The sequence below is a fragment of the Strongylocentrotus purpuratus genome, unplaced genomic scaffold (genome assembly GCF_000002235.5).
Source record: "Strongylocentrotus purpuratus isolate Spur 01 unplaced genomic scaffold, Spur_5.0 spur5_scaffold_9, whole genome shotgun sequence".
NCBI lineage: Eukaryota > Metazoa > Echinodermata > Echinoidea > Camarodonta > Strongylocentrotidae > Strongylocentrotus > Strongylocentrotus purpuratus.
Window position 1 is genome coordinate 31,380,589 of NW_022145615.1, and position 25,658 is coordinate 31,406,246.

The 25,658-nt window shown below is 37.2% G+C and overlaps 1 protein-coding gene across 2 annotated transcripts; it reads left to right on the top strand.

Annotated features, from left to right (window-relative positions):
- The first annotated feature begins 5,546 nt into the window (after positions 1 to 5,546).
- LOC100891414 (stimulated by retinoic acid gene 6 protein-like) lies at positions 5,547 to 23,086 on the top strand. 2 transcript variants are annotated; one of them, XM_030977117.1, is made up of 18 exons: positions 5,547 to 5,636; positions 7,363 to 7,505; positions 8,011 to 8,143; positions 8,773 to 8,815; positions 9,600 to 9,725; positions 11,207 to 11,307; positions 11,958 to 12,019; positions 12,423 to 12,484; positions 13,076 to 13,226; positions 13,628 to 13,703; positions 13,877 to 13,952; positions 14,268 to 14,316; positions 15,138 to 15,255; positions 15,756 to 15,857; positions 16,408 to 16,571; positions 17,294 to 17,431; positions 18,091 to 18,509; positions 21,843 to 23,086. In XM_030977117.1, the coding sequence occupies exons 2-18, from the start codon at positions 7,496 to 7,498 to the stop codon at positions 22,251 to 22,253; spliced, it is 2,241 nt and encodes a 746-aa protein (XP_030832977.1). In that variant the 5' UTR covers positions 5,547 to 5,636; positions 7,363 to 7,495; the 3' UTR covers positions 22,254 to 23,086. The 2 variants fall into 2 exon arrangements, with proteins under 2 accessions (XP_030832977.1, XP_030832978.1); XM_030977118.1 differs by having other exon boundaries at positions 18,091 to 18,335.
- The last annotated feature ends 2,572 nt before the right edge of the window (positions 23,087 to 25,658 follow it).

The window sequence follows — 25,658 nt, forward strand, 5'->3', positions numbered from 1 at the left end:
GGGGGGGTGCGTGTATTTGTGTGTTTTTGTCTGTCTGGCTGATTGGATAATTGAACAAAATGGCTGTCTTTGTTCAAAACATTATTTTGTTCCTCACCTAGCAACTTGGCACAAGTGAGATCTGTCAGTCTTGTAAAGATTGTCTGATGTTCAATCATGCATGCAGAAATTCAAATGAAAATGGTACCTAAATGTACTGGGAGGATAACTCTATCAAGACATATATCATAAAACTCATCATTAAATATTCATACTTCAAACAATACAACTTTTAAAAAGTGGGACATTTTTTCTGACTCACTCTGTATGTGTCCTCTGGTATCCGTACCTCCTGTATTTAAATCTGCGTTTTACATTTCGAGATGCCGCCGTGAGGGACCCGCACGGGCAATATTCATTTTAAATGGCCCCCGGACGGCAGACGCCTGTTGTTGTGCATATCACCCGGGGCTCTTGAGGGGCCCGTGAGGGCGCCGTAGGGTACACGTACGGAACCCTTGAGCACCGCAAGGCGCCCGTAAATATTTTTATTAAAATTGAAGAAAAAATTCGTAAGGGGCCCGTCCGCGCACTGTCCGGAGCCCGCACGGGACCCGTAAGGTGCCTCACGGGCCCTTTACGGGTTTTCTACGGGCTAACGGTCAGTTAAAAACGCCGGGAGAATTGGGAGCAGCCAACTCAGCACCACGGGGCCCGTACGGCTTAGAAAACTGTCCCGGCGCCCGTAGGAACCTGTCGGCAGCCGGCCGGACACCGGCCGAAAATTCCCAAAATGTCTGTTTTTACTCGCCGTACGGGCCCCGGAGTGTATATGTGAAAGCCCCATTAACAAGCAGCTTCACATTGAATCTAGCTTCTATCTATCTATCTATCTAAGTATCTTCTCCCGGTTCGGAGGATTTTCTTATTCCTTTTGAGTACAGACCTCTTTACAGAGTATTATCGTACTATACTGGGGGTGTGTGCAGGTGGACCACTACACCGGGGTTTCCCCCTACTCTTATACGAATAGTGCAGTGGGTTAAGGTAGTGACTCTTCTCTACACGGGGCCTCCATTTAACGTCCTATCCGAAGTAAACACCATTTCCTTATTGGAGCATTATTTTTTTGTTTTGCTCAACGGGGGGGGGGGGGGGGGGGTAAGGAGCTCTATTTTGTTTTTAATCATCACCCAACCCCCTTTGAGCAACAACAACAACGAAAGATTACTTGTGGGGGCTAGGGGGCGTCTTCTTCTTTTTTATTGGTAAAATTAACGTTTACATCTTTCTTTTTTGGCCAGGGGAGGCCCCCTCCCTTGGATCCGCCCCTGCCTGACTATCCCCTTCTGAATATAATGATCGAATTCTTTTGGGGTTTTTTGCGATCAATTCAAGAGACTTCCAATCTAATTCAATGCCCCCCCCCCATTGAAGAAAATGAATTTAATAATACCTATGCTCCCAGAGGCCCCCCCCCCCCAAAAAAAAAAAAAAAAAAAATCCCTCTCTCCCAAATCACTCTTTTAGAACCGCTCTTGAAAAGAAAGCATATTATATACAATTCTTAGTGCAATTCGGTTTCAGTTCACAAAATTAAAAAAAAGGATGCTCATTTTATAGGAGCATTCTATACGACTGAAATCCACATGTATCAACATCCAATACACCTGCACATTAGTTTATTCGTCACCATCAACAACCTCTGTTAATAAACGCATAATGGTTCTAACACGTTTCATTTTTTTGGGGGGTAAGGCATTAATCCTCATTACCAGATCCCTCGGATAGGACCTAAAGCCGTTGGTCCGTCGGTCCCATAAATGCTTGTTAGTAAGCAAACTAACAAGCATCGATGCTTTATTAGCAGTCTGGTATAATAACCACCACAATAAACGACATGATTTTTCATAAGGTCAGTAGACAGTCAACTAAAACAAAATAATAACCCTGAAACTTTTGAAAGATGATTTAGTGGGTTGTTCCATCACTCGAGTATTAAGTAATTGGTGAATATTTGGTTACTAACGCCATCTAGTGCTCCAGTGCATTAAATTTTTAAAAAAGACATGGGTATCGTTTCACGAAACCGTCGTAAGTGCAAATCCTTCGACATCCAATTGAAAAATGTGTTAAATTGAATTCACACGTTTCAATGGGCTGTCGGTGAACTTGCACTTGTGACTGTCTCGTGAAACGCTACCCTGCCTTCCAAAGCTCCCCGGAATGATAACAGTGTTGATCATGTCGTATCATTGTCTCGATATTAGTCACTTCGTGTCGTCATGGGTTTAAAACACGGCATTGGATCCGTGAAGAGGGAGTAGGTGTCCAGGGAGAATAGATCAATATTTCATTTGATTTACTTGTGGGCGTCATTAGTACACCCCTATCTTTGCAGTCTTATGTCAGGCAAAAAGACGCCTCGTGTTCAAAATGCATGGGATTCTGCTCCGATAGAAGGAACTATCGTCTAGAGGCCATCGTATCAAACACATTAATTAAAAAAACAACCGTGAAACAAAACAAAACGAGACCACTATTTGTTTTTGTTCCAGTTACTCATTAACTTGCTTTACGGATTATCACGTTCATCCCCTTGAAAAGTAGACTGTTAGGTCTGCAGATTAAGCAATGTAGCTCAATAATGAGAGCATTATAACAGCATAACTCCTCATAGAACCAACGCAAGGGCAACAAGTTGTCGACAATGGAACTGTGGAGTATTCTTCATTATTAACGAAGAGTAAGTTCTGCCATAATTATGATCTTTCATATTTGTGAAAATCTGTAGATTAATGTTCTATGATATAAATTAAACTTAATTAACAAGGTGATATGAATTAAACATAAGGCACAAGACCAAGATCCATGTATTAAAAGATTATTTTCATTTATATTATCATTACGGAATCTACATGCATATATTTTCTAGGAATTGTGTGCAGTTTGGAACGAACGATTTACTCTTCTCGTTAAAATTTCTTATACAATGTGACACAAAATGGAGGAAAATATCATTACTCACTTTATGCATAGCATTACTCATAGTTTTACTCATAGTTTGTAGGGTTCAGAAGGTTGGGCATGTTTTTACGTCGGCCAAGATCTTTAATTGTGTATTGGCCTAAATGATAAGATTAATTTAATATTATCAGGGCATCATGGAATCCACATGTGAGTAATAACTGTTTGATGTAATTCCTACCAGTAACGTATGCGATGTATGCATGTACACTGTGAGAAATAGTGTTTACATCAAAACGAACACAATTGTCACGAACACGAGGTTGATTCATTGGGGGAAAACACCGTAGTCCAAACCATTATCTTAATTATCAAAAGGTGAACTAATTTAATTTAATCTCAGATTGTTTTCCAATGGCGTTATATGCCTTTTTAATACTTCGGTCCAAACATCGGATTTTTGTAGTGTGACATCACAGTGTCCGATAGAACTACTATAGAACTGCTAGCAACTACTTTTTCTTTAGTCTTTCTACACTGTAACATCGCAATGTTAATAGCGATGTTCGGACCCCAAGGACCGTATTTTAAATAGGCCAAACGGCACTTGTATTGAAACCACTGTAAGTTTAACAATTTTCGAATATAGAAGACGTGTATGTTTTAACTCCTCGTCAGTTGCCATATTAACTGTAATAGGTTTTGTGTTTACTTTACCAACCACACGCGCGCACTTCCCGTTACGTGTATAACTATTAATAACCCGGTCACATCGACGAAACCGACATCGGACCGAAATCGATCAGACCGAAATCAGACCGACATGAGACCGAACGAACAAACTCCAATACATTAACCTAAGTGGCAAAGAAACGGTCGGATTAGAGCCGGTTTTGAGTCGGTTTTAAGAACGGTTTGGCGGTGTGACTGCGGTGTGAGCACACAAACTCAAGGATTCATAATTGGTTTCAAAGTCCAGTAGATGATGCGATGACGTAGCTCAACCCTGAAACGAAACTGATCTTTGTACCCCTGCGTTGGAGAGAAGACTGAGAGTGAGAAAGACAGAGAGAAAGAAAGAGAGAGAGAGAGAGAGAGAGAGAGAGAGAGCAAAGTTTATATTTGATTTATTACGCAGAAAATATACACCAGCCATGCAAGTTGCAACTGAACTACTACATTATTCACTTGAACTTGCAAAGTTCCTTCTTCACTTTGTTCTGTACTATTTCTCAGCCTGTGTAGCTACTATACTTTAATGTACTAGCTTCAACGCATCGCAGAATGCTAGTTCAATATCTTGCGAAGCTATTTCTGCCAAGTATTGTTCCAGTGAGACTAATCAATATCTGTGCACCGTTCACTAATTAGCGAAATATTCTCTTGGCAATATTTGTAAGCAGTTTCTGCTCCGGGAAATTGGTCGTTTGTGCTGGTCAGCTTCACTTTCTTTCGTCGCATGTGTATATCCGGGACCGAATAACCTTCATAAACTTTTAAAAGATACATAGGATTCCTCTCCGCATTCGTTATCAATTTAATGTACACGTAGAGATCGATAGACCATGGTTTCCGAATCACGTCCGAGTCGATGCTCTGTCTTTGCCTTTCGCTTACTTATCCTCTTCATTTTCATCTGTGCATGCATCTTTGGCTATGTGTACTTCTCAGCTTCTCTCTCACCCGTCGAACCCAAGGTGGTCAATATGAGTGTACTGGTCAACGCGAATCGAACCCCCGACCTGACGAACTGGACCGATGAGGTGGTGGTCAATGAGACGGCGTACGGGTGCGGAAACCCCAGATTTACAGTGCAGGAGTGGTCGATGGTCAACCTACCTTTAGCAGTTAGTATTATGGGATGGTAAGGTGATCGTGTGGGTTGGGACTTTACACCTGTCTTCCGCGGTCAGTATTGAAGACTATACGTTGACAGGCACTGATTATTCAATATTTTATCGGGCAAGGAAAGTGAACGACGGGGGGTTCATGGATTCTTAAATACCCATGGATATCATTATGATTTTAATCATAATATTAACAAACGTTTATCTCGTATAGCTCCTGTATCGAAATATCTTGATGAATACAATTATGCTATGCTAAAAAAAAACATGAATTTACGTATGTATAATTTACGGAAAGAAAATGTGACTATACTCAGAGGCATGAAATCATCGTTGTAATTCATGCTTTTATACCATATTTACATTTTGTAATTTTTTTGTTTTCTCATACTGCGACTTGTTTGTCAAAATGATATTGAGTCATAATACACGTTCATATATACATATTTATAATTGTATACCTCTCTTTAGTATGTTGAACAAATCTAGTCAATATTTATCGAATTGATTTGTCGAAATTGGAGTCATGATTGCCATGCCCGTCTACCGGTCAGTAGTCTTTTTTAAGATGCCTCAGTGTCTCAGATTTGCGGTAATGTTAAGGATAAGATAAGAATTCTTTGTAGATTTGTTTGTGAATTCGGTATATAAAATATATACGAACTGCTTTAATATTCGAAGCATAGCTGTTTCTATACTTGCTCTCATAGCAGTCAATATATCTATAATATTTATTGATTATTTATCACCTTTGTAGGCTCTGATAATCCTTTTCTTTGGATTCTTTCAACCTCGGACACGGCTATGGCCTGGTTGCTGTGGAGGACGACCTAGCGTAGCTTAGTAAGTTAGACACGGTTGCTATGACGGCCGCTAATCATATTTTGTTACTAAAAGAAAACAGTTGCGGTAGAGAATTTCAGAAGATCTCTCAACCATTCTAAAACATTTTTTTTTAATTCGGTCACGTATGCTATCAAACACCCATCTAGTGTAACTATCATCATCGAATTTGTTCTTTCTTTTTTAACTCATGTTTGATTTTGTTGAAAAATAACTTTATTAATGCAAAATGAAGTAGTTCTATTATAGATATTCGTTAAACTGATTATCTAGAAACCTATTATTAATCTCTCCTGCAAAAACACATAATAGTATTGTGTGACCTATAAACAATCGTAAACCAATTTATACTGTCATCTTGCAAGTTTGATTGACTCTCATAAGGAAGTAGAAATTTCCATCTCCCCCAATCAGGACAGTTTTTGCCCCCAAAACAATTATGTTTACCGGTCCCTTTTTTTGGATTGGTTTGGATTCGGAGGTTAAGGAAGCACCATCGTTAAATTGCTTTAAACGCAAACTTGGAATTTTTCTTTTAAATTCTTACAACTCATATAATTTGTTTGCCCTCCCTACAGTCCTTTTTTTTTCAATGCTAATCATAATTGTTAATTAATGATACATGTTCCAGTTTTGTAATGTTTATAAACAAAATACTTTGTGCTATGCTTACTAAATTTCTCGGGTGACTACGCATTTTGACTACGCATTTAACCGGGTGACTCTGGGTATTGGTGCTACTGCTTTATTTTGCATACAAATGTCCTTATTTCATTGTGTTTTAAATTCTCTCCTCTAAATTACATCTTTCTCTACTGATACTGTTCTTCATTTACATTACTTATTTGTTTCAGGAACCTACATTATACAAGCATTGCTTTTTAATAGGTTCCTCACATTCTACTTAATCTATTATATGAATTGATAATCATTGAGTTGTGCTCATTTATACTACAATTATATTATATAATTTTTTATTATATATGTATGTCTATATTTTCTGTAAAATGTGGAACAAATAAAAACTTGAAAAACTTGAAAAACTTGAAAAACATGAAAAAAAGCTCGCAACTTGTAGAAAGATAACTACACATTTAAACAGGTTATATACGATACGGGCATCTGAGACAATTCTCCACGGTAATTTCTTTCACTAACCGAATTCCTAATCATTTCAACCCTGGTTAAGAAAAACTATACCTAACCCTAAACCTAACCTAAAACCGAATAGCAACCATAACCTTATCCATATACCGTTGACGAAACAAAGCCTGGGGAGTGTTACACAAAGACTAAGATCGACTTTAAGATGGTCATGCCACTGTTTGCTCTCACCATGAGACTGGCAATGGTCTCTAAAAGGGACGTACAAATCATGGTTACACATCTACAGAATTAAGCTTTTTTTTTATAGTTCATTATTGAAGGAAAAATATTATCTAAAGATCATAATTGAGAGACCAATGGTGAGAACAACCAGTGGCATGTGTGGTCTGTCAGAGTAATAATAATAATAATAATGTAACTTATATCGCGCCAAATCCACTCTGTGGAGTGCTCAAGGCGCACGAAGGCAAGGCGATGAAAGTCCAACTTAAAGCCGATCTTAGTCTTTGTGAAACACTCCCCTGGAGTAATTGTTGCTGGAGCAAATATTTTAGTGTCACACCTGAAACATAATTGCTGGTCATTCAGACTTGTGGTACATTTTGTCTTTTCTTTACAGTCCTGTCAACCTACTAGACTCGTACTCTGATCGCCTTGCCTTCGTGTGTGCATTTGGAATCACCTGTATTGGTATCCTCGATCTGTTCACCGGTAACTACTACGTCGAACCCGACTACGATGACCTGCCCGAGATGGTCAGAGGTAAGCATCGACCATGGCGGTCAGGAAGAAGAACTTGGTGAAAGAATGGGTTGGATGAAAAGTGGGGATGGAATATTAATGTTAATTTGAAATTAGAATAATCAAAAATTGTATCATTATCAATTAACAATAAAAACATGAATAGAAGGTTTCTTCATCAAGAATAGTCATTTAAATATTAAAAAATCCACATTCCTGACCATAAAATTAGCTTTCCTCTTCTTTTGCATTTATTATAGATATTAAAAAATGTACAAAATAAGTAATTTACAAAGTTTATAAAGTATCGATATTACCAGTTTTTCTTTCAAGGTAAATGCGACATACACATACGGAAGCTTCTTTGTTGCACCGAGACGAATGATTATATCAACAGGAACTACTTTGAAACTATTCTTAGATTTTATTTACTAATCACCTCTTTTATGATGCTTGTGTTGTGGAGTTGGTCAGAGTCTGATGTATCTTGTATCTGGTTTGCATACGTCTACCTTTACTTCGACAGGTGCTGTTCGTAGCTGTATGGCGTATGTAAACGTGTTTGCCATTGGACTAGCTCATTATCCAATCATGATCTGCCTAACTGTACAAGAATGGGTCGTTAGTGACGTCATCGGAATACTATACACCTTAGAATGGTAATAAAAGCCATTTATCTAAACTATCAATTTGTGCATTGAACTGAATATAAAGTATGAAGTATTAATGATTAAAAGTATGTAATGCTCTTTAGATTCCTTCGATTTTTGACAGGCCTGAAGTTTAATGAATAATTATTGACCAAAGAAAATCTACCACAAATATTACCATTTCAGATTTGGAGGATTATTTAGGTAAAGAAATAAAATGAATGAATGATAAATGTGACCAGTTGTCTTTCAACTAAACTTGAATATTAATTCCTAATAATATAATATCGGATGTCGAATGCATTGTGGGCTGACCTAAATGCATTTAGAAAACTCAAGGGAAAAACTCTTAAAGTCATGGCCCCAAATAATGAATGTACATGTATATGGTCATCTGGATATATGCATTGTTTCTTACTTTTATTTTTGGATTGGTTAATCGCCATATACTTACTGGCAATCTTTTCCATCGTCTTCAACACCAATAGCAAGGTTAAAATTCATTTTCTCGCTGAAAGAGAATCTGAGCATTGACATACTAATCATAATTATACTGCATATGATTACATAATAAACGCCAACCAATTTGGACCTTAAAATGGGCATGTTTCTTTGATTTTTAATCTTATTCTTTTCAGGGCATTTTTATATTACTACTCGCTGGCTGAGTGTCCTTGGGGAGTGAGTATTTATCTTTTTAGCTGCTTTTTATCTTCCCTTTATAAAGTATTAACGACTCTCTAGTTTTAATAGACATGAATAATTAAAAAATTGTTTTATCATACCACGTATTTATCTTTGCACTGAAGTAAATAAAGCTATGTTTACTCTATGTGATTCTTCATTCAATACCCCCACCAAGTTGGGGGGGGGGGAGGGGCAAGATGAGCCGTGACGATTATTAGCGTGAACGTTAAGTCATGAATTCTTTGTTTCACCGTAACAAAATAATGTTCTTGTTCCCTCGTGCCATTTTTTTCTCTGCTTTCCCCCTCCCTCCTCTCTCTCTCTCTCTCTCTCTCTCTTTTTCTTTCTCTTTCTATCTCTCTTTCTTTCTTTCTCTATCTTTTCTATTTTCCCTTTCTTTGTTTCTTTCGTTTTCTCTCTCTCTCTTTTTGTATCTCTCTCTCTCTCTCTCTCTCTCTACTTCTATATCTTTCTCTCTCTCTCTCTCTCTCTCTCTCTCTCTCTCTCTCTCTCTTTCTCTAATAAGAGAGGGTGGGGGAGATTGGGAAGATAAAGAGAGAGAGAGAGAGAGAGAGAGAGAGAGAGAGAGAAAAGAAAGAGCGTGGGAGAAGAGAGATGTAAACGGGGCAAGATAAAATAAAAAAAGGAAACGAGAATTTTGTTCAGTGAACTTAAAGAACACAAAGAAATGCGCTCTATTGACGATATACATTTAGCACTATTTTACTTTATCATTATGCTTACCCTTCTATATTATGTGCCGCACTCTTTCGATTAGGAATCTGATGAGGGCGATGTGAACAGTCTAATTCTGATACCAATCTACCTGTGTTACCTCATTCTCTTGGGCATCTTCATTCGACGCATGTACAATAATCACATGTTCCGGCAAAAGCTTAGACAGGTAGGTCTAAAGGTTGATGCTATACTGAAGATGAAGGAGTAGTGGATGGTGATGAGTTTGGGATGCTATTAAAGGTAAAGACCAGTTATGGTCATGCGATTGCATTGTGAAAGAAACGTTGTGGAATCGATCAGAAAAGATTGATCATCTAGCATCTAGCATCTGCAAGGTTCTGGAATCATCAAAATGATAAGAAATTTAGCCCATTCTTCGTAAAGTTACAAGCACTATACACAGAAAGATGTATATGGGACTACCCTATATCTCTCACAGACCATGAGAGAAACAAATTTACCAAATATATGAATTAGTAGGCGGTTTCCCGGCAAATTTGTTATCATCATGTATTAGTCAAAACATATTCTTTCACATGATTGGTAATGGGGGCTTCCATTTCATTTTTTGAAATTGGGGCGTTTCCAATACTGGTCTTTACCTTTAATGATACTACTGCTGCTGCTGGTATTGATGATGATGGTGACGATGATGATGAGGGTGATGGTGATAGTGATTATGATGATGGTGGTAATGAAGTTGGTATTGACAATGATGATGATGGTAATGATAATGAAGAAGTACTGGATAATGATGAGGTTGGTGGTGCTATTAATGATAATGCTGCTGCTGATGATGTTGATGATGATGATGACGATGAGGATGACGATGATGGTGATAGTGAGTATACTGATGGTGGTGATGAAGTTGGTGATGATGATGATAATGATTATGTCATGGTGATTATGACGATGATGTTGACGAGGATGATGGTAATGATGATGGTTAATACGGTAGTGGTAGAGGTGGTGATGATGAAGACACTATTATGTGACGTTGATCATCTTGATAGTGAAGATGGTATTGATGGTAATGATAGTTATTTTGTTGATGTTGTCGATGATGAAAATGATGATATGATGATGATAATGATGTGGTTGTTTTTGCTGTGAAGATAATAATGAGGGTGATGATGATGATGATGGTGATGAAGATGACGATGATGATGATGATTATTATGGTGGTGGTGGTGATAATGAAGACACTATCAAATGATGTTGATGGTGATCGTGTTGATAGTGAGCATTGTATTGAAGGTGATGATAACCATTATGTTGATGAAGATTATGATTATTCAGATGACGATATGATGATGATAATGATGTGATTAACGCTTAGAGACTTCGGTGGTAAGCGCTTTATAAGCACCTATTATTATTATTATTATCATCATTGATATTATTTTTGATAATTATGATGATAATGATGATGATGGTATTGTTGTTTTTGTTTGTGATAATAATGATGATGCTACTGCTGATGGTGATGACACTTATGACTATGAGGTTTGTGGTAACGTAGATGATCAAATTTGTTATTGATTATTTAATGAAAGCAATGGTGATATAGTTTTCCAAATTATTCTCTTGGTTATGTACACTACTTTGAAGTAATACGATAATGATTTTGCATTGTTATTCTTACAGGGTCTTGAAGTGGAGATTCACGACTATGAAGAAGACTTCAAGAAGACACACTTTTATCAAAGGGTCAAATATCTATTGACACCCAAGGAGGAGTGGGAAAAGTACCAATATGTTACTTATATTTTCGTACTTTCTATTAAGTAAGATAATGGAGGAAGAGAGAGAGAGAGAGAAAGAGAGAGAGAGACAGAGAGAGAGAGAGACAGAGAGAGAGTGAGTGAGTGGGAGTTAGAGAGAGGAGAGAGAGAGAGAGAGAGAGAGATGCCAAATTAATATTTAACAAACTAAACGATTGCCAGTTTTCTTGACACCGATTAAGCATGCAAAAGTCAAACTTTCGAAAATGAAAAAATAAATGTTATACTTTCAATCATTATGTGAAAGTAGTTTCGTCCATTCAATATGACTATATTAAACATGATTCTTATTGACAATTAACAATAATATTCCATTCCCACTTTTCAAATGTTGCAAAATTGTTTTTGAGTTTTTGATGGTATGATTCTATCATCAAATAAACATTTACTTTACTTGTACTTGTATCAAAGAGAACTGTTGCTGAGCTAGCGCTATGATCGTCCCTGGATGGTGTGTTCGATAAGTTTACACTATTATTATTATTATTATTATTATTATTATTATTATTATATATTTATCCAACCCATTATTTCGCCAACACAGTTTCTTAAATCATCATTTTGACGTAATTTCATTTGTCTGTCATTTAAATATTTTTTGATTTAATTTTTAGAGACCAGGAAGAACCTGGAAAATGCAGAAAATTTTGGAACAAATTTTACAAAGATGAACCAGGTAGGTAGATCTTGATTGCTCTAAATATTATTCAGTTATCTAATTGATAGAATTGTGACTTAAGTAAAAAAAAAAAAAAAACAAAAAAACAGCAGTAGTAGCAGTAGTAGTAGTAGTAGTAGTCTAAGTAGAAGTAGTAGTAGTAGTAGTAGTAGTAGTAGTAGTAGTAGTAGTAGTAGTAGTAGTAGTGGTAGTGGTGGTGGTGGTAGTAGTAGTAATAGTAGTAGTAGTAGTAGTAGTAGTAGTAGTAGTAGTAGTAGTAGTAGTAGTAGTATATACAAAGGAAATATAAAGATATAGTAACAACAAGATCATGAAAAGAAGGAGAAAGATGAATAAAAAGTGCATTTCTTACCGTTCAAGTAACATAGACCTTTTCAAATATATTCTTAATTTTCTACAGGTTTTCTATTTTCTCGTCGCATCATCTGCACCATAGGACTGAGTGGACTGTGTTTATTTTGTGTAAGGAAACACCTGATTAATATCTTCTTTTTGCACAACAAGTAGCATAATATATCGTAATTTAGAGGAGTACCAAAACATTTAAACATTGACTTCAGTGTTGAAGTATATCCTTGAGGATTTTGTAGATATTAAAAGAAGACGTCACGTATTCTACATCACTGTGTAGAAAAATGTAATAATCAAAGAATGCAAAGTGATATTATTGAAAAATGTGATCATTTTTGCATTCCAATATGTTTTCTTTTATGTTTACATGTATGTGCGATTCGTCTAAAAGACACTATAATGGTACATATTAGATGTAACATTAATTCCTGCACATTTAAAACATCATTCTATCAATGGCTGAATGAATCATTTACAACTTGTCTCTAAAGTATATTCATGCTAATTTCAAGAGTGTGAAGAAGCAAAATCCCAACGTGTATTTAAATATGATGCAAAATTAAGATTGGTAACGTTTCTTGTGACATAAGCCTCGTGATATTTGTACAAACTTTTTTAGAGTTTACGTTTGTTATTTCAAGTGACAGGTCATATTTATATTTACATCTATTTGTTTATGTGCTCATGTCATCACGCATGTAGATTGGAATTATTTACGAAGCCAGTGGAATCTACCTGGAAAGGTGGGCTGCTGAAACCTTTGCTGTAAACGGATCACTTTATAACTACCTTGCCGAAAGCAATGATACTGATACGTTCGACGCAGCCAAGGATGTCGTTGATTCATTTGCCTGTAAGTTTACTTATATAGTAATTATTTTAATTGCAATATGTTACGCATATAGGCGGGTTTGAGATGAGGCGAGAGGATCGCGTGGATGGCCTCCTATAGTGGAAAACAAAAAGTGTAAACTGGAAAAGAGAGGGGAACAAAATAGAAAATAAATAATGGAATTTTAATTTCATCCATCCCGCCACCTGGTGAGTCTTGAAGGGTCACCCTCCCTACGACTAGCTTCCCTTCACACACCTTCATTTCTTAAAAGAATAATGACTGAGTACAATAAACAAAATTTTCATTAACTGTTTTAACTTTACACAGTAAGTTTTCGTATTTTGAAGAAGAAAAAAACAATAGGACGATTAAAAGTTGCTTTATCAGTACTATTTTTGTTATTTGTTCTTTGTCAACAGACACGTTTTCACCGACAACATTCGCTGCTATGGGAGTAATGATTTGCTACAATTTCGTCACCTTTGTTGCGTATAGGTGAGAAAGAAATTCAAACCAATGTATTTATCTGTCATCGGTTTATCGTACTTTTTATATATCATTTTTCGATTAGCTAAAGTTTTCAAATTGATTGACATTTACGTAGGAATGTGGATACTTCATCAACATTTTAAATGTCACATTCTTCATTTTTTTCATCTTCATTACAGGAGAAATACTCTCCGGTTATGGCGAGGAGATAAATCGTTTTGCCCGAAAGAAAATTTTTCGAACACAACTTTAGTGGTGAGTATATTAAAATAAGTCTATTCAGTAAAACTTGCCATCATGAGTTAATATGCCAATCTACAAAGCTGAATTAATGAATAAATAATGGGAAAATACACAACAGAATCGCCACGGAGAGAAAGAGAGAGAGAGAGAGGGGGGGGGGGGGGAGGGGAGGGGTTGAGATCGAGTACGTCGAAAGTGTTTTAGGCGTCAACATCCGAATTTTTTAATTTATATTTTGTCAAATGTGAAATTGTATAATTTTTCAGACTATACAAAAAAGTGCATGCTATTTAACTTTTTTTCCTTTCCATTCTATATCTTGATTAGGTATCGAGTCTCAAGTATTCAGGATTTCACATTGCATTTGTTCTTTGGGGTAAGCATATAATTATAATCATTGATTTTGGACATAATCATCAGAACATTTCAGAATAATGCAATTGATCATGTAGTATTCGAGAAGTTGCGTCCAGGTGATTAATAATTATATTCATTGTGAATGTTGTTTTCTGAACTAAAACCAGTGGATTTTTAAAAAAGTTTAGTGCCAAAATAAAAATGCATCTTTCTCTTTGCGTGATGACATTTTTTCATAGAATCTGTCGAGGATCATTGACTCTTAAGCAGGGCTCCCACTTAGCCGAGTTGTATTAGCGAGTTATGGCGAGTTGTGGTGAGTTGCCTCAAAGAGGCACTCGAAATAACTCGCGAACAGCTCTTCTTGCAACTCGGGATAACTTGCAACAATTCGGTATGGCTTAGCGTAACTTTTTACAACATTCCACGACTCTCCTCGAAGTCTCGAGCAGTAATCGTTGTAACTCGGTGAGCTCTTACTAAACTCGTATTACTCGTAACAAGCTCGCACTGCACTCTTCATAACTCGTAGCAACTCGCCACCTTATGAAGAGTGCAACGCGAGCTTCTTACGAGTAATGCGAGTATATTACGAGTGTAAGTGAGTTAACCTCGAGTTACTTGGAACTAGGCTCGCGACTTCAAGGAGAGTCGTGGAATGTTGTAAAAAGTTACGCCGAGCCATACCGAGTTGTCGCGAGTTATCCCGAATTACAAGAAGAGCTTTCGCGAGTTATTGCGAGTGTCTCTTTGAGGCAACTCACCACAACTCACCATAACTCGCTAATACAACTCGGCTAAGTGGGAGCCCTGATTAACAATCCACCTTTAATTTTCCAGGTTTTATTTTACTTCAGTTGACATTATGGCTTTTGACGTTCCTCGTCATCTACTTGCTCATTCTCCCCATCATCAACAGAGAAGAAAATTGGGCTTGGAGACTTATCAAGAATCAGTGGTAAGAAAACATAGACCTTATTTAAACATACGGTATAAAGATATAAATTAATGATGATAAGATTCATTGAGGGCCGTTATTCGTCGGGTACTGACGCTCATAGCGCTCTACAAAGAATTATCTCAAACTAACTAAAAGTTCAATAAAAACTTATTTGGTTTAGGTTATATTTGGTCAAAAAGTATTTATGCCTACACTTTATGTTCTAGCTGTAACCTTGTGACTTTTTTATTCATCGATCTTATCATAGTCTTACGAATTATTATAGTTATCATCTCTTATTCGGGCAGCGAGGAGCCCGAATTACATTTTTGTTTAAAGATCGCCTTGCTTTATCAAATCAAAGTCTCTCTCTCGCTTCGCTCGCTTGCCAAATTTGGAAACTGAAAAGTTGATATTCGTGCAAGAAGCATCTACCCAGTACCTGTATGCACATGGCTGTTGAGTTTTATACTGCTAAGAAATTTTAAATCATCTCATATTCGCTGCTCCCATTTCAGGTTATCCGTAGTTGTCTACTTGGTTGTGTATTATAGTCAGGTGATCTCAGCGAAATTTCTATTTCTTCAGCAGCGAGGGAAAGAGCTCAGTATAGACAACAGGTAATCTGTCAATTTCGATTATTTGTTTTTATCACAATTTTTTTTTTCTCACAAAATGGACTTCATTAACAGGAGGAAGTAGTTCGCAGATACACGCTTGGATGAGATTTCGTGCTAAGCTCTTTTAAGATTACAATAATGATATAAGAAGTAGAAAACAACGATGAAGAAGAAGAAGAAGAAGAAGAAGAAGAAGAAGAAGAAGAAGAAGAAGAAGAAGAAGAAGAAGAAGAAGAAGAAGAAGAAGAAGAAGAAGAGAAGAAGAAGAAGAAGAAGAAAAAGAAGAAGAAGAAGAAGAAGAAGAAGAAGAAGAAGAAGAAGAAGAAGAAGAAGAAGAAGACATGACCTTAAGTCGCCTGTATTTATTATAAAATCTAGTGTGAATTCAATCAAAATGCATATTTCATCACAGTGTCTGCCTAGCACAAGGGGTTAATATTGTAGCCTACTTGTTTTTCAATTACACAATTTTAAAATGATACATGTTTACTGAATACTAGTTTATCAACAATTATAATGATAAACTAATAATACTGTTTTTTTTTTGCAGACGACTCTTCCACGTCCAAGTGTATTTCTTCTTCTTTGTTAACGTCATCCTCGGATTGGCATCCTGCCTTCTTCGGATATTTAAATCGGTACTCTTCGGTTTATTGCTGGTTGGTCGGATAGACCGGTGTTTATTGATGAGGGGTTTCGAGTTATATGATTCAGGTTGGTCACTTCAATTGTTGTTTGCTTTGATAAATGAGTAATTTGCTTACCAACTTTTTGTTTGACTTACTTCTTTTGTTGACTGAATCTACAATTCAAAATAGAATTTATAAAATAAACCTATATGCCATCTTAACATTTGCAATATTAGCCGAAATTGTCTGCAGTAGAGAAACGAACGCTAATATAATAAGTCGTCGCTTTTCCAATAGATTTTTGTAATATTCTATATGTAACAAAAAACATAGTGATTGCATGAACATAAAACTGTTCCGTTGATATGATTTTGTAACATATTTTCATGTTCTTTTTTCTCACTGTACCATTCTGTCATTCGGTAAAACACATCGAGATATCGATGGTATAAAACATGGTCACTTTCCTGAGGTACTTTGACAATACAGCCGTTGCTATTGTTAACATCAAGTTACCATTTTGATGTAATAGAATATTTTATGATTAAATCTACTAGTTTCAGAGTGGCAAAGAAGCAAAATTCTTATCTCTGATTATGATGATATTTCCATTCATGGTTACCTCCACCCAGGAGATGTAAATGGGTACCTGGCAGGAATTTATTCCTTGAAATGCTAGAGCGCCGTATAGCAGCCGTGCTAAAGCCAGGGTAATAATCGGGAGCGCCAGGAGGGTCAAATCTGACTGACATGAGCGCTATACAAAAACCCACTATTATTATTATTATTACTATTATTTACCATCAGGTTACAAGGCGTATTTGGGTTTCCTACAACTAGAAGTGGTTCATACGCATCCTGTAGTGATTACATTCTGTCATTATCTTCTCAAAACTCAGAGGGATAAGAAAGATAAAGTCTTTGAATTCAGCGAAGATGAGGAAGGTAAGAAGAATTTTTTGTTGTTACCATAGTAACGGATATTTTAAGGAGCAAAATAAAATTACATCGTGGCGTTTCAACAATGAAGTTAGGCAATCTTGGAGAGAATGAGATTTCGATCAACCTTCCGCTAACAGCAATGTGTTTCAATTAGATATGAGTTCTTCTCATCATTTGGCATCTTTATCTGGATTTGTAAGCAACACTAGTCTGATAATTTATTGTATTATTGTGATGGCTTTATTGAAATGGTTTAAGTTGTCTGTAAGCTAAAATAAATCATTTGCGTATGGTCTGAAGAAACCAATTGTGGAGATAGCTCGTCACTTTGACGAGTTTTCCTTTTCATTTATGAGACTTGAATTGATTGATGCAGGAATCATTATATCTTTTGAGGAATTCTATGTCATCAGCCCAACAATAAAAAAAGGCAGTCGTATAAACCATTGGGTCAAAATCATTATGTTCAATAATGTTGACCCATGGGATAGACATAAGGAGATGTGCGGGTATAGAAGGGGGAATCCATTTTGTTCCCGCACCTCTTTTGATTTTAACAACCGGTGGAAAAGGGTTAACACTTACAATACTTCAAATTATTACAATTTATACATTATTCATCTACTTAATTACGAAATTTAGTCCCTTTTTTGTTCTTGCAGTTGATCTTCCGATTCCAAAGACGGTGAACGTAAGAGCGCGAAACCGTTGGTACCTCATTTACACCCTAGTACGAAACAACCGTCTGCTTGCCGAGCGATTTGATACTATACTCAACGCTAAGAGGGATGAAGTGAAGAGACAAATCAAGGAAGAAAAACAAAAGAAGGATGAGAACATAGTGAAAGATGCCGTCAAAACGTTCGTCAAAGATGACGTCACCAGCAATGATGAAGTTGGTGAAGAGGTGAGAACCAGCGGGTGTGATGACGGTGGCGTTGTCGTAGAGGTCGCTTCCGTGAACTCGTCAAATTTCAAGTTGCAAGATATGGATAGAAGAGATGATGAACGACTGGTGCTTTTAGCCAATACACCCACCAATGCAAGGACTAGCTATAATGCAATTCATCCAAAGCTAAAGGTATAAGTGTGTTGGGACTTGTAGTTTAAAGGCTTATGAACATCTTGCTCACATAATTCATGCAGAGCTGTACTCATTCACGACCATAATGACGATCATCATGTTGCACTGGTAAAGGCTAGGCATGTTCATCTGCAAGGGAATTTTACCTCATTCATTTTGTTCGTATGTTTGTTTTCTGCTGTTGTTGTTATCATGACACTTATAAATACTACATTTAGATATTCATTCATGATGGTTGTGGTTCATCTTATTGCTTACAACGGTGTACCTATGGGGGCACGAACCCCATCAAGGGGTAGGCATTATCGACGAGCGGTAGGAGAGGCACGTTTCTAACAATAGCCAAAGCTCTATCCTCAACCCTACACACCATCTATATACGTGGATTGGGCAGAGGGTGCTGCTTATTGCAGCAGAATTGTACCTTAATTTCTCAGTGTGTAACCCTAATCCCATCATGCCTCTACCACTGATTAGATATCATATCCTATACCCTATAAAATTGCTGAAAAGGAAAAAAGGAAAAAAGGAAAAAGAAAAGGATTGGAGAAAAAGTAATTAAAAAAAAGAAGAAGCTTATACGACAACCCTTTCATTTGTGATTCATCTACCAGGTAAAAACAGTGCCCGAAACCCCCGCCATCTCTCTCTCTCTCTCTCTCTCTCTCTCTCTCTCTCTCTCTCTGGCCCTCTCTCTACCCCTCTATCTCTCTACCTCTCTACCTCTCTCTCTCTCTTTCATGGTGCCCGGTGCCCCTCACTCTCTGGACCCACATGTTGCCCCAACGATGAAGACCTCGAACATACGTCTTATCATTACCATTATGGTACAGCATCCACCATAAACGTGTTAATGTTCTTACATCACCTAACGTAGACAACAAGAATAGAAATAATTCATTACTCTGTAAAGTGTCACAATAAACTGCATAAATAGCCCTTGCTCGTTTAATTTTTTAAAAAATATATATACATGAGATACCAGTCTTCTGCCTCGAAAACCGATATCAAAGCGGGAACAAAATGTCATACACCTTCGTAAGCGCCAGCCTGGAAATGTAGTACCTGCCACCAATCTTGCCCATTTGTAATGTAATTCATTTCAGATCTTTATTTATCAGATTTTCAATCAAATCTTGGAGAAATTAACAACTGCTGATTGCTGTGTTTTGGGTTTCATTTTCATCATAATATAAGGTGAACTCATGAAGACGGTTAGTAAATTTGGTAAAGGGGAGAGGAGGGGCTGATGGAAAGATGTATCACATGCATTCCCGATTATTTGATGTTGAATAAATAAAAAGCACAATTTTAGGAAGAAACTTTCCTTTAAAACAGAACACTGACTTAAAGGGATCCGGTAACTTTGTCTTAGATCCTTTAGAAATAATCCTTGATTTAGCTCATGCTGCAATGATAATTATAAACCTTAGGTCAGCCAGGAATTCCATGACTTTTACAAGCCGATCGCCTGTCTGATTATCAAGATATTAATGATTGGAATTACAAATTTTGAAAACCGTTCGCCGAACGTTTTTCATAACACTACAGTCTAATGGGGAAAACGAGTATGGTAAAACCGGTCACTCAAAGATTTTTACTTTTTTGAGGCACTTTTTGATTATTTTGAAGCGCGATTTTTTTTTAGGGCTTCAATGTTACACCATCTCACAGACACTGGTAACATGTAGGACCGTGTGTCTCAGATTTAACATTGTTAAACGATCCCTTTAAACAATGTTGTTTCTGAATGGTAGAACAGAATATTGGTCTGACCAATCCGTATAGTCTGGATATAACAGAAATATTAGATACATTAGACAGATTTTATTCCGTTTATTTCTGTGTATGTTATTAGAAACTACCTTATATTTAACTCTAAATAATTGTGTTTCATAATAAATAGTATGCGTTCCATCAAATCATTCCATTATGAAATTTTCATTGTGTTATAGAATTGCCAAACAACACAAAATTGTTCTGCACTGAAACCACATAAAAATCACCCTGTTTTCCACATAATGTACAAGTCTCACATTTTGTAGTAGTGATGTTTTGTTATCATGTTTATAATAACTACCATTGTGTTTCGTATTGATGTTATGTTACGTGTTTATTAAATGTGTTGTTTCATATTACACGAATCTCTTATGAGCTCCAGCATTTCAATACAATGTTTATATTCTACATGACTCACGTCTGTCAGCTCCACATAATAGGGACTTTTAGATTCGCACGAAGACAATAGGTCTATGCTACGATCGACGTCCTTTTAAAGCACTGCTGTGAATGGAAGTACCACGTATCAGTCCTCGCAAATCTAAAAGTCCCTATTATATCCCAGGGGCAAACCTCCAAAATTAAAATGTCAAATAAGATAGTGTGGGAGGGAGGTTAGAGAGAGGGGACAAGATAGAAGGAGGAAAAAAGAGAAAAAGAAGGAGACAGAGAGGAGAGAGAGAGAGAGAAAGAGAGAGAGAGAAAGAAAGAAAGAGAGAGAGAGAGAGAGAGAGAGAGAGGGGGGGGGGGGGGGGGGGAGGAGGGAGGAGGGAGAAAATGAGACGACGTTGGCACGATGAAAAGAATGAAAATCATACACGCTACATGAGTTATTTAGATGCATCATTTCATTGCAATGTTTGTAATGCATGCCATTTAGTGTTTGGTCACCTCCAACTTGTTTCATTGTTAAAACGCTGAAAGGCCAGAATCAAATGTCAAATATGAAGAGAGAGGGGGTGTGTCACGGTGTGTGTGAGTGAGTGAGTTGAGTGACAGAGAGAGAGAGAGAAAGAGAGGGGGAATGGGGGAAGAAGGAAGAAGGGGGGTGGTTGAGAGAGACATTTTGAAGTTAAAAAGAATAGTGTTCAGCAGTATTCTTATTGTAACCAACAACTGGAACAGGATTGGCCAAACTCTGTAGATAGCTGATATATATGTATTAGTGTCCCTTCTATAATATGAAGGGATACTATCAAGTATCATGTATTAGTGTCCCTTTTGTATGTAGTATCAGCGCCCGCTTTTGGCAATCCTTGAATCTGAATGACATGTATTGTAAACGCCATACAACTCTAAATCAATCTTCAGTTTATAAACAAATGATAGGTTACATAAATACACTAAAATAACATAATACCATGTATTTGAAGCGTAGAACAGAAGTATTGTGAAAGGGGAAAATGTAGTGAGAGATATTGTAATATAAGTTATAAAGTATCAAAAGTAGGATCATCATTAGCATCATTGATGTCCCTAAAGATATTGTAAGTAAGTGAATAAAATATGAAGTAAATTTTGTAAATAAATACTTTCTGTCAAAAAATACAGGGTTCCGAACCACAGGTCTTTTCCATCACACCATCGACAGCTTTGATCGAAGATGAGCGAGAAACGAACTTCATGACGACATCGGATTATGGTCCGAGCTCGGGAGCGTCGCATCCTGATTCGACATCGCAGTCGGGATCGACTGCGGAGACGTTGTCGACAATCAGCATCCCAGAAAGTCTTCAAATGACACCATCGCCTTCTCCTTTGAAGGAGGAGGACAAGACTGAGATCGCGAAACAGGAAGAGAAAAATATTTCAGGAGATGCTGAGCCCTATGTTTCAGATGGATCGCAGGCGAGATCAATGAAAGGTGAACACGGGATCTCGAACTCATCAGCTACGCCTCTAGTCATTGAAGACGACGAGATTGTCCTACCCGGCACACCGACCATGACAACAAAAATGTAATTAGTGAAATACATTAGAATATAAAGTTAGGAAATGAGAGAAAAGTAGGCCTTTAAGAAGATAGAAACAAAGACGAACACTAAAAAATAGGTGGATATTATGTAGAATGTATTGAGGATCATCGCAGGCCAGGGCGAAGACGACATAATTATGATGGCATGTATCCTGGACCTGGACAACAAAAGGAGGTCTTGTACGTCAGCAGGAAGATTTCCAGTTGAGTTCTGGTACTTGACTATTTTGACCCAAAGTCAATTTTAATTCAGTCAGTTTAGGAGTGACAATGGTCAAACCGATGAGCAAGCCAGTTCAATGCTGCACTGACTTTAAGTGCCGATGTACAAATCGGAACAAAATCCTGAATCCACTGCATTATGAACATCCAAAGGGGTGCTGCGGAATATGGTATGTGGTATAAAACCCAGGAGGTTAGAGATATATCAACATTGCTTGAAAGGAGTTTCGCATGATGGACATAATGAAAAGGCACATATTTCCTTTAAGAATTATTCCAACTTCCACTTGTATTATTTTGGCTATGATGTCAGGCTGATGTTGGTTTTTATAGATTTCATTTTTAAACTTTTCTTGAATAATTGATGTTAAACATTTTCAATCATTTGAGTATAAAATGCTTTGGGGGGATAATTGAGTTTCTATTGTGTTAGATAAAGTGGCATATCCATGTATAGTGTATTTATAGTAACTGAGAGGACCTTTTATGGGGGGGGGGTGCTGACAAGGAGGAGGATCATGATGTAACTGTAAGGGGTCTTCTTATTACCTTTTCTTCACATTACCTCTTTCTCCCTCCCCCTTTACACCATTTCAATGGGGGGGGGGGGGGGGGGAACGATTGATTGGTTCTGTGTTCTCAGTAGCTTTATGTACGGTTAGAAATCCAGATTTGTAGTCTCCTGTGATATGTTAATTTGTATTAGTAATAATACATTTCTTTATAATAGTCAGATGGCTCAGCGAAATTACCTTTACTTGCCGCATTAAAGCACCATTTTTGGTACAGGGCTTCCTAAGGACCTACTGAACGATATTAGGCTAGGAGCCCCCGGCAATAATATCATATAAGGGTGCGGGGCGAGGCGTCGCCTCGTAGCCCCCAAAGAATTTAGAAGTAATATAACATTGATTTGTTATACAATTGTCTGGGGGCTCCAAAAAGACGCCCCCGCCCCCACACCCTGTGTGTTGTTAAGGTGTTTTTATACGGCAAGTATAAATAATTAAGTACAAATTAATACATTTGACGCTAAGCCAACTGACTATATTAACTGGTTCGCTTCTTGTTGTTAACAGTTTCTGCATGTTTATGACTTCACAAAATATGCTGATGTACTGATTTTACGCTTTCGGGATGCATAATTATTATTATTTTTGTAGTCCGATGTTGTCAAGATCGCCCGTAATTTTTTTTCTTTCAATTACTGATATTACTGATATAATGGTGAGTTTTTATGTTATTTTCATTTATTTTGCAAACTGCTGACTTAAACTTAAAGTGATAACATGGCACCGATGAATAGGGAAGTGATACTCGATTCTGTTTTCAATAGCTTGCACCTGCAATTTTTGAATAGTTACGTAACAAACTACTCAGCTCTTTTTGACATGGAATTAATAATTAATGAATTGAAAAAAACCCGACCCTCTCTTCATCGAGCGAATATTTTGTCAATTGCGAGGATTACCAAAGAGGTAATAAGAGCATTCCTGACATTGCAACATTGACCGCATTATTTTGATGTATTGTTCCTAAAGGTACGACTGCCAGCTTGCTGACGACTAGTAATTTCAACAATAAATATTACGATTTTTTAAATAATAATAATCAATTGTAATTTCAATAAAATCATATGCTATTTCAAAATGCATCCTCTTGTCTTTTAACATGTGTAAGGCTTGTCAATAAAATCCATAAAAAGAAAGGCTGATCTCCGCTGGCATTCGTTTGACATAATTTTTTTTTATAAAACCAAGCTTTGCGTCGGAGTATAGCCTATTTAGCTTGGCATTCTTAATTGCTACATAGGGCCTGTTTTATAAAACTTGACTGACCATAGTTGGCAACTATAAAAGACTCTCTAGTTGTCAATTAGAGTTTTAGCAATTCAGAACCTTCAAGATAGCCGTCTTGGAAGATAGTAACACAAACTCTATATCCTAAGTAAAATGTTATAAAGGGTTTAACAAAGGGTTGTCTTGAGAACCGCTTCCATCTTAAGCATGGGGTCCAGGGGCTTTCCCTATATAGAGCCCCTTTCGGGTCAAAGGGGGAAAAGTCCCGCCGGGTGTCCAGGGGACTGATCGACCTCCGGACACTTTCAAGTTTTAGCAATTGAGAACCTTCAAGATAGCCGTCTTGAGCGATAGAAACTCTAATTTGAGGGGGGAAGGGCAGCGAGAAACAGAGAGAGAGGGAGAGAGAGAGAGAGAGAGAGGGGGGGGGAGAGATAGAGAGCTGGAAAAAGACAAGCTAAGAGGATCCAAAACACCCAATTAAGTTAGGTATGATCAGAAATTCGATCCACTCATTCAAATTGTTGCCCTTTAAGTTGGAATATTTTTCCCAACCTCTGTTCATGAAATGATTGTCACAATATTGTTTATTATCGAAAGGTAGAGTTTATGTATTCTCAGAACTCTTTTGATTAAACAATAAAGTTCTGAGAATATATTACTGTATCTATCAATAATATTGTCACAATCGTTTAATGCAAAATTATGACGGAAAATTATTCCAACTTTATGGGCAACAGTGTAGCTTGGCGCCAAAGCCCGATAGTTTTTCTTCCTATTCGGCCAGTCATATCAGCATTATTATTGTTGTTGTTGGTGTAAGGGAAAGGGGGCTAAAGCAGAATGTCAATGGATTTCCCACAAAAGAAGGGAAAAGGGTCTATGGGGGAGGGTTGCATAAAACTATCAGGGAGTCGTGGGGGAGGTCATTCCTAAAAACTATATAATTTTTGTTGTGTGTGTGTATAAGCCAATTGCTTTTGCATCCAAATCCTAATTATTTGTTTAAATTACTTTTATTGCAATGTCCCGACTAAATCATTCTTAGTTGTCAATTAGGCCTTTAATAGGTATAGGGCTCGGAGCCTCGGACCAAATCAAAATGCCATTCATGAAACCTGACTAGGTTGAAGTTGAAGGATAAAATAGTAAAGTGAATGACTTGGAAACATAGTTTACGCTTGTAAAATTTGCAGAGGACAATAACTTGATGTTATGAAGTCATAATTTATCGTCAATCCTCTGCCTTTCGGCACAGTGTATGCATTGCGATCCCAGGCCAGGCGGCGAATTTTTTTTCCGTACTCGAGAGAGCAAAAATCCCATGTGCGCATGCGCGTGGACTTATGATTTCTCTGCTACTTCCCATAC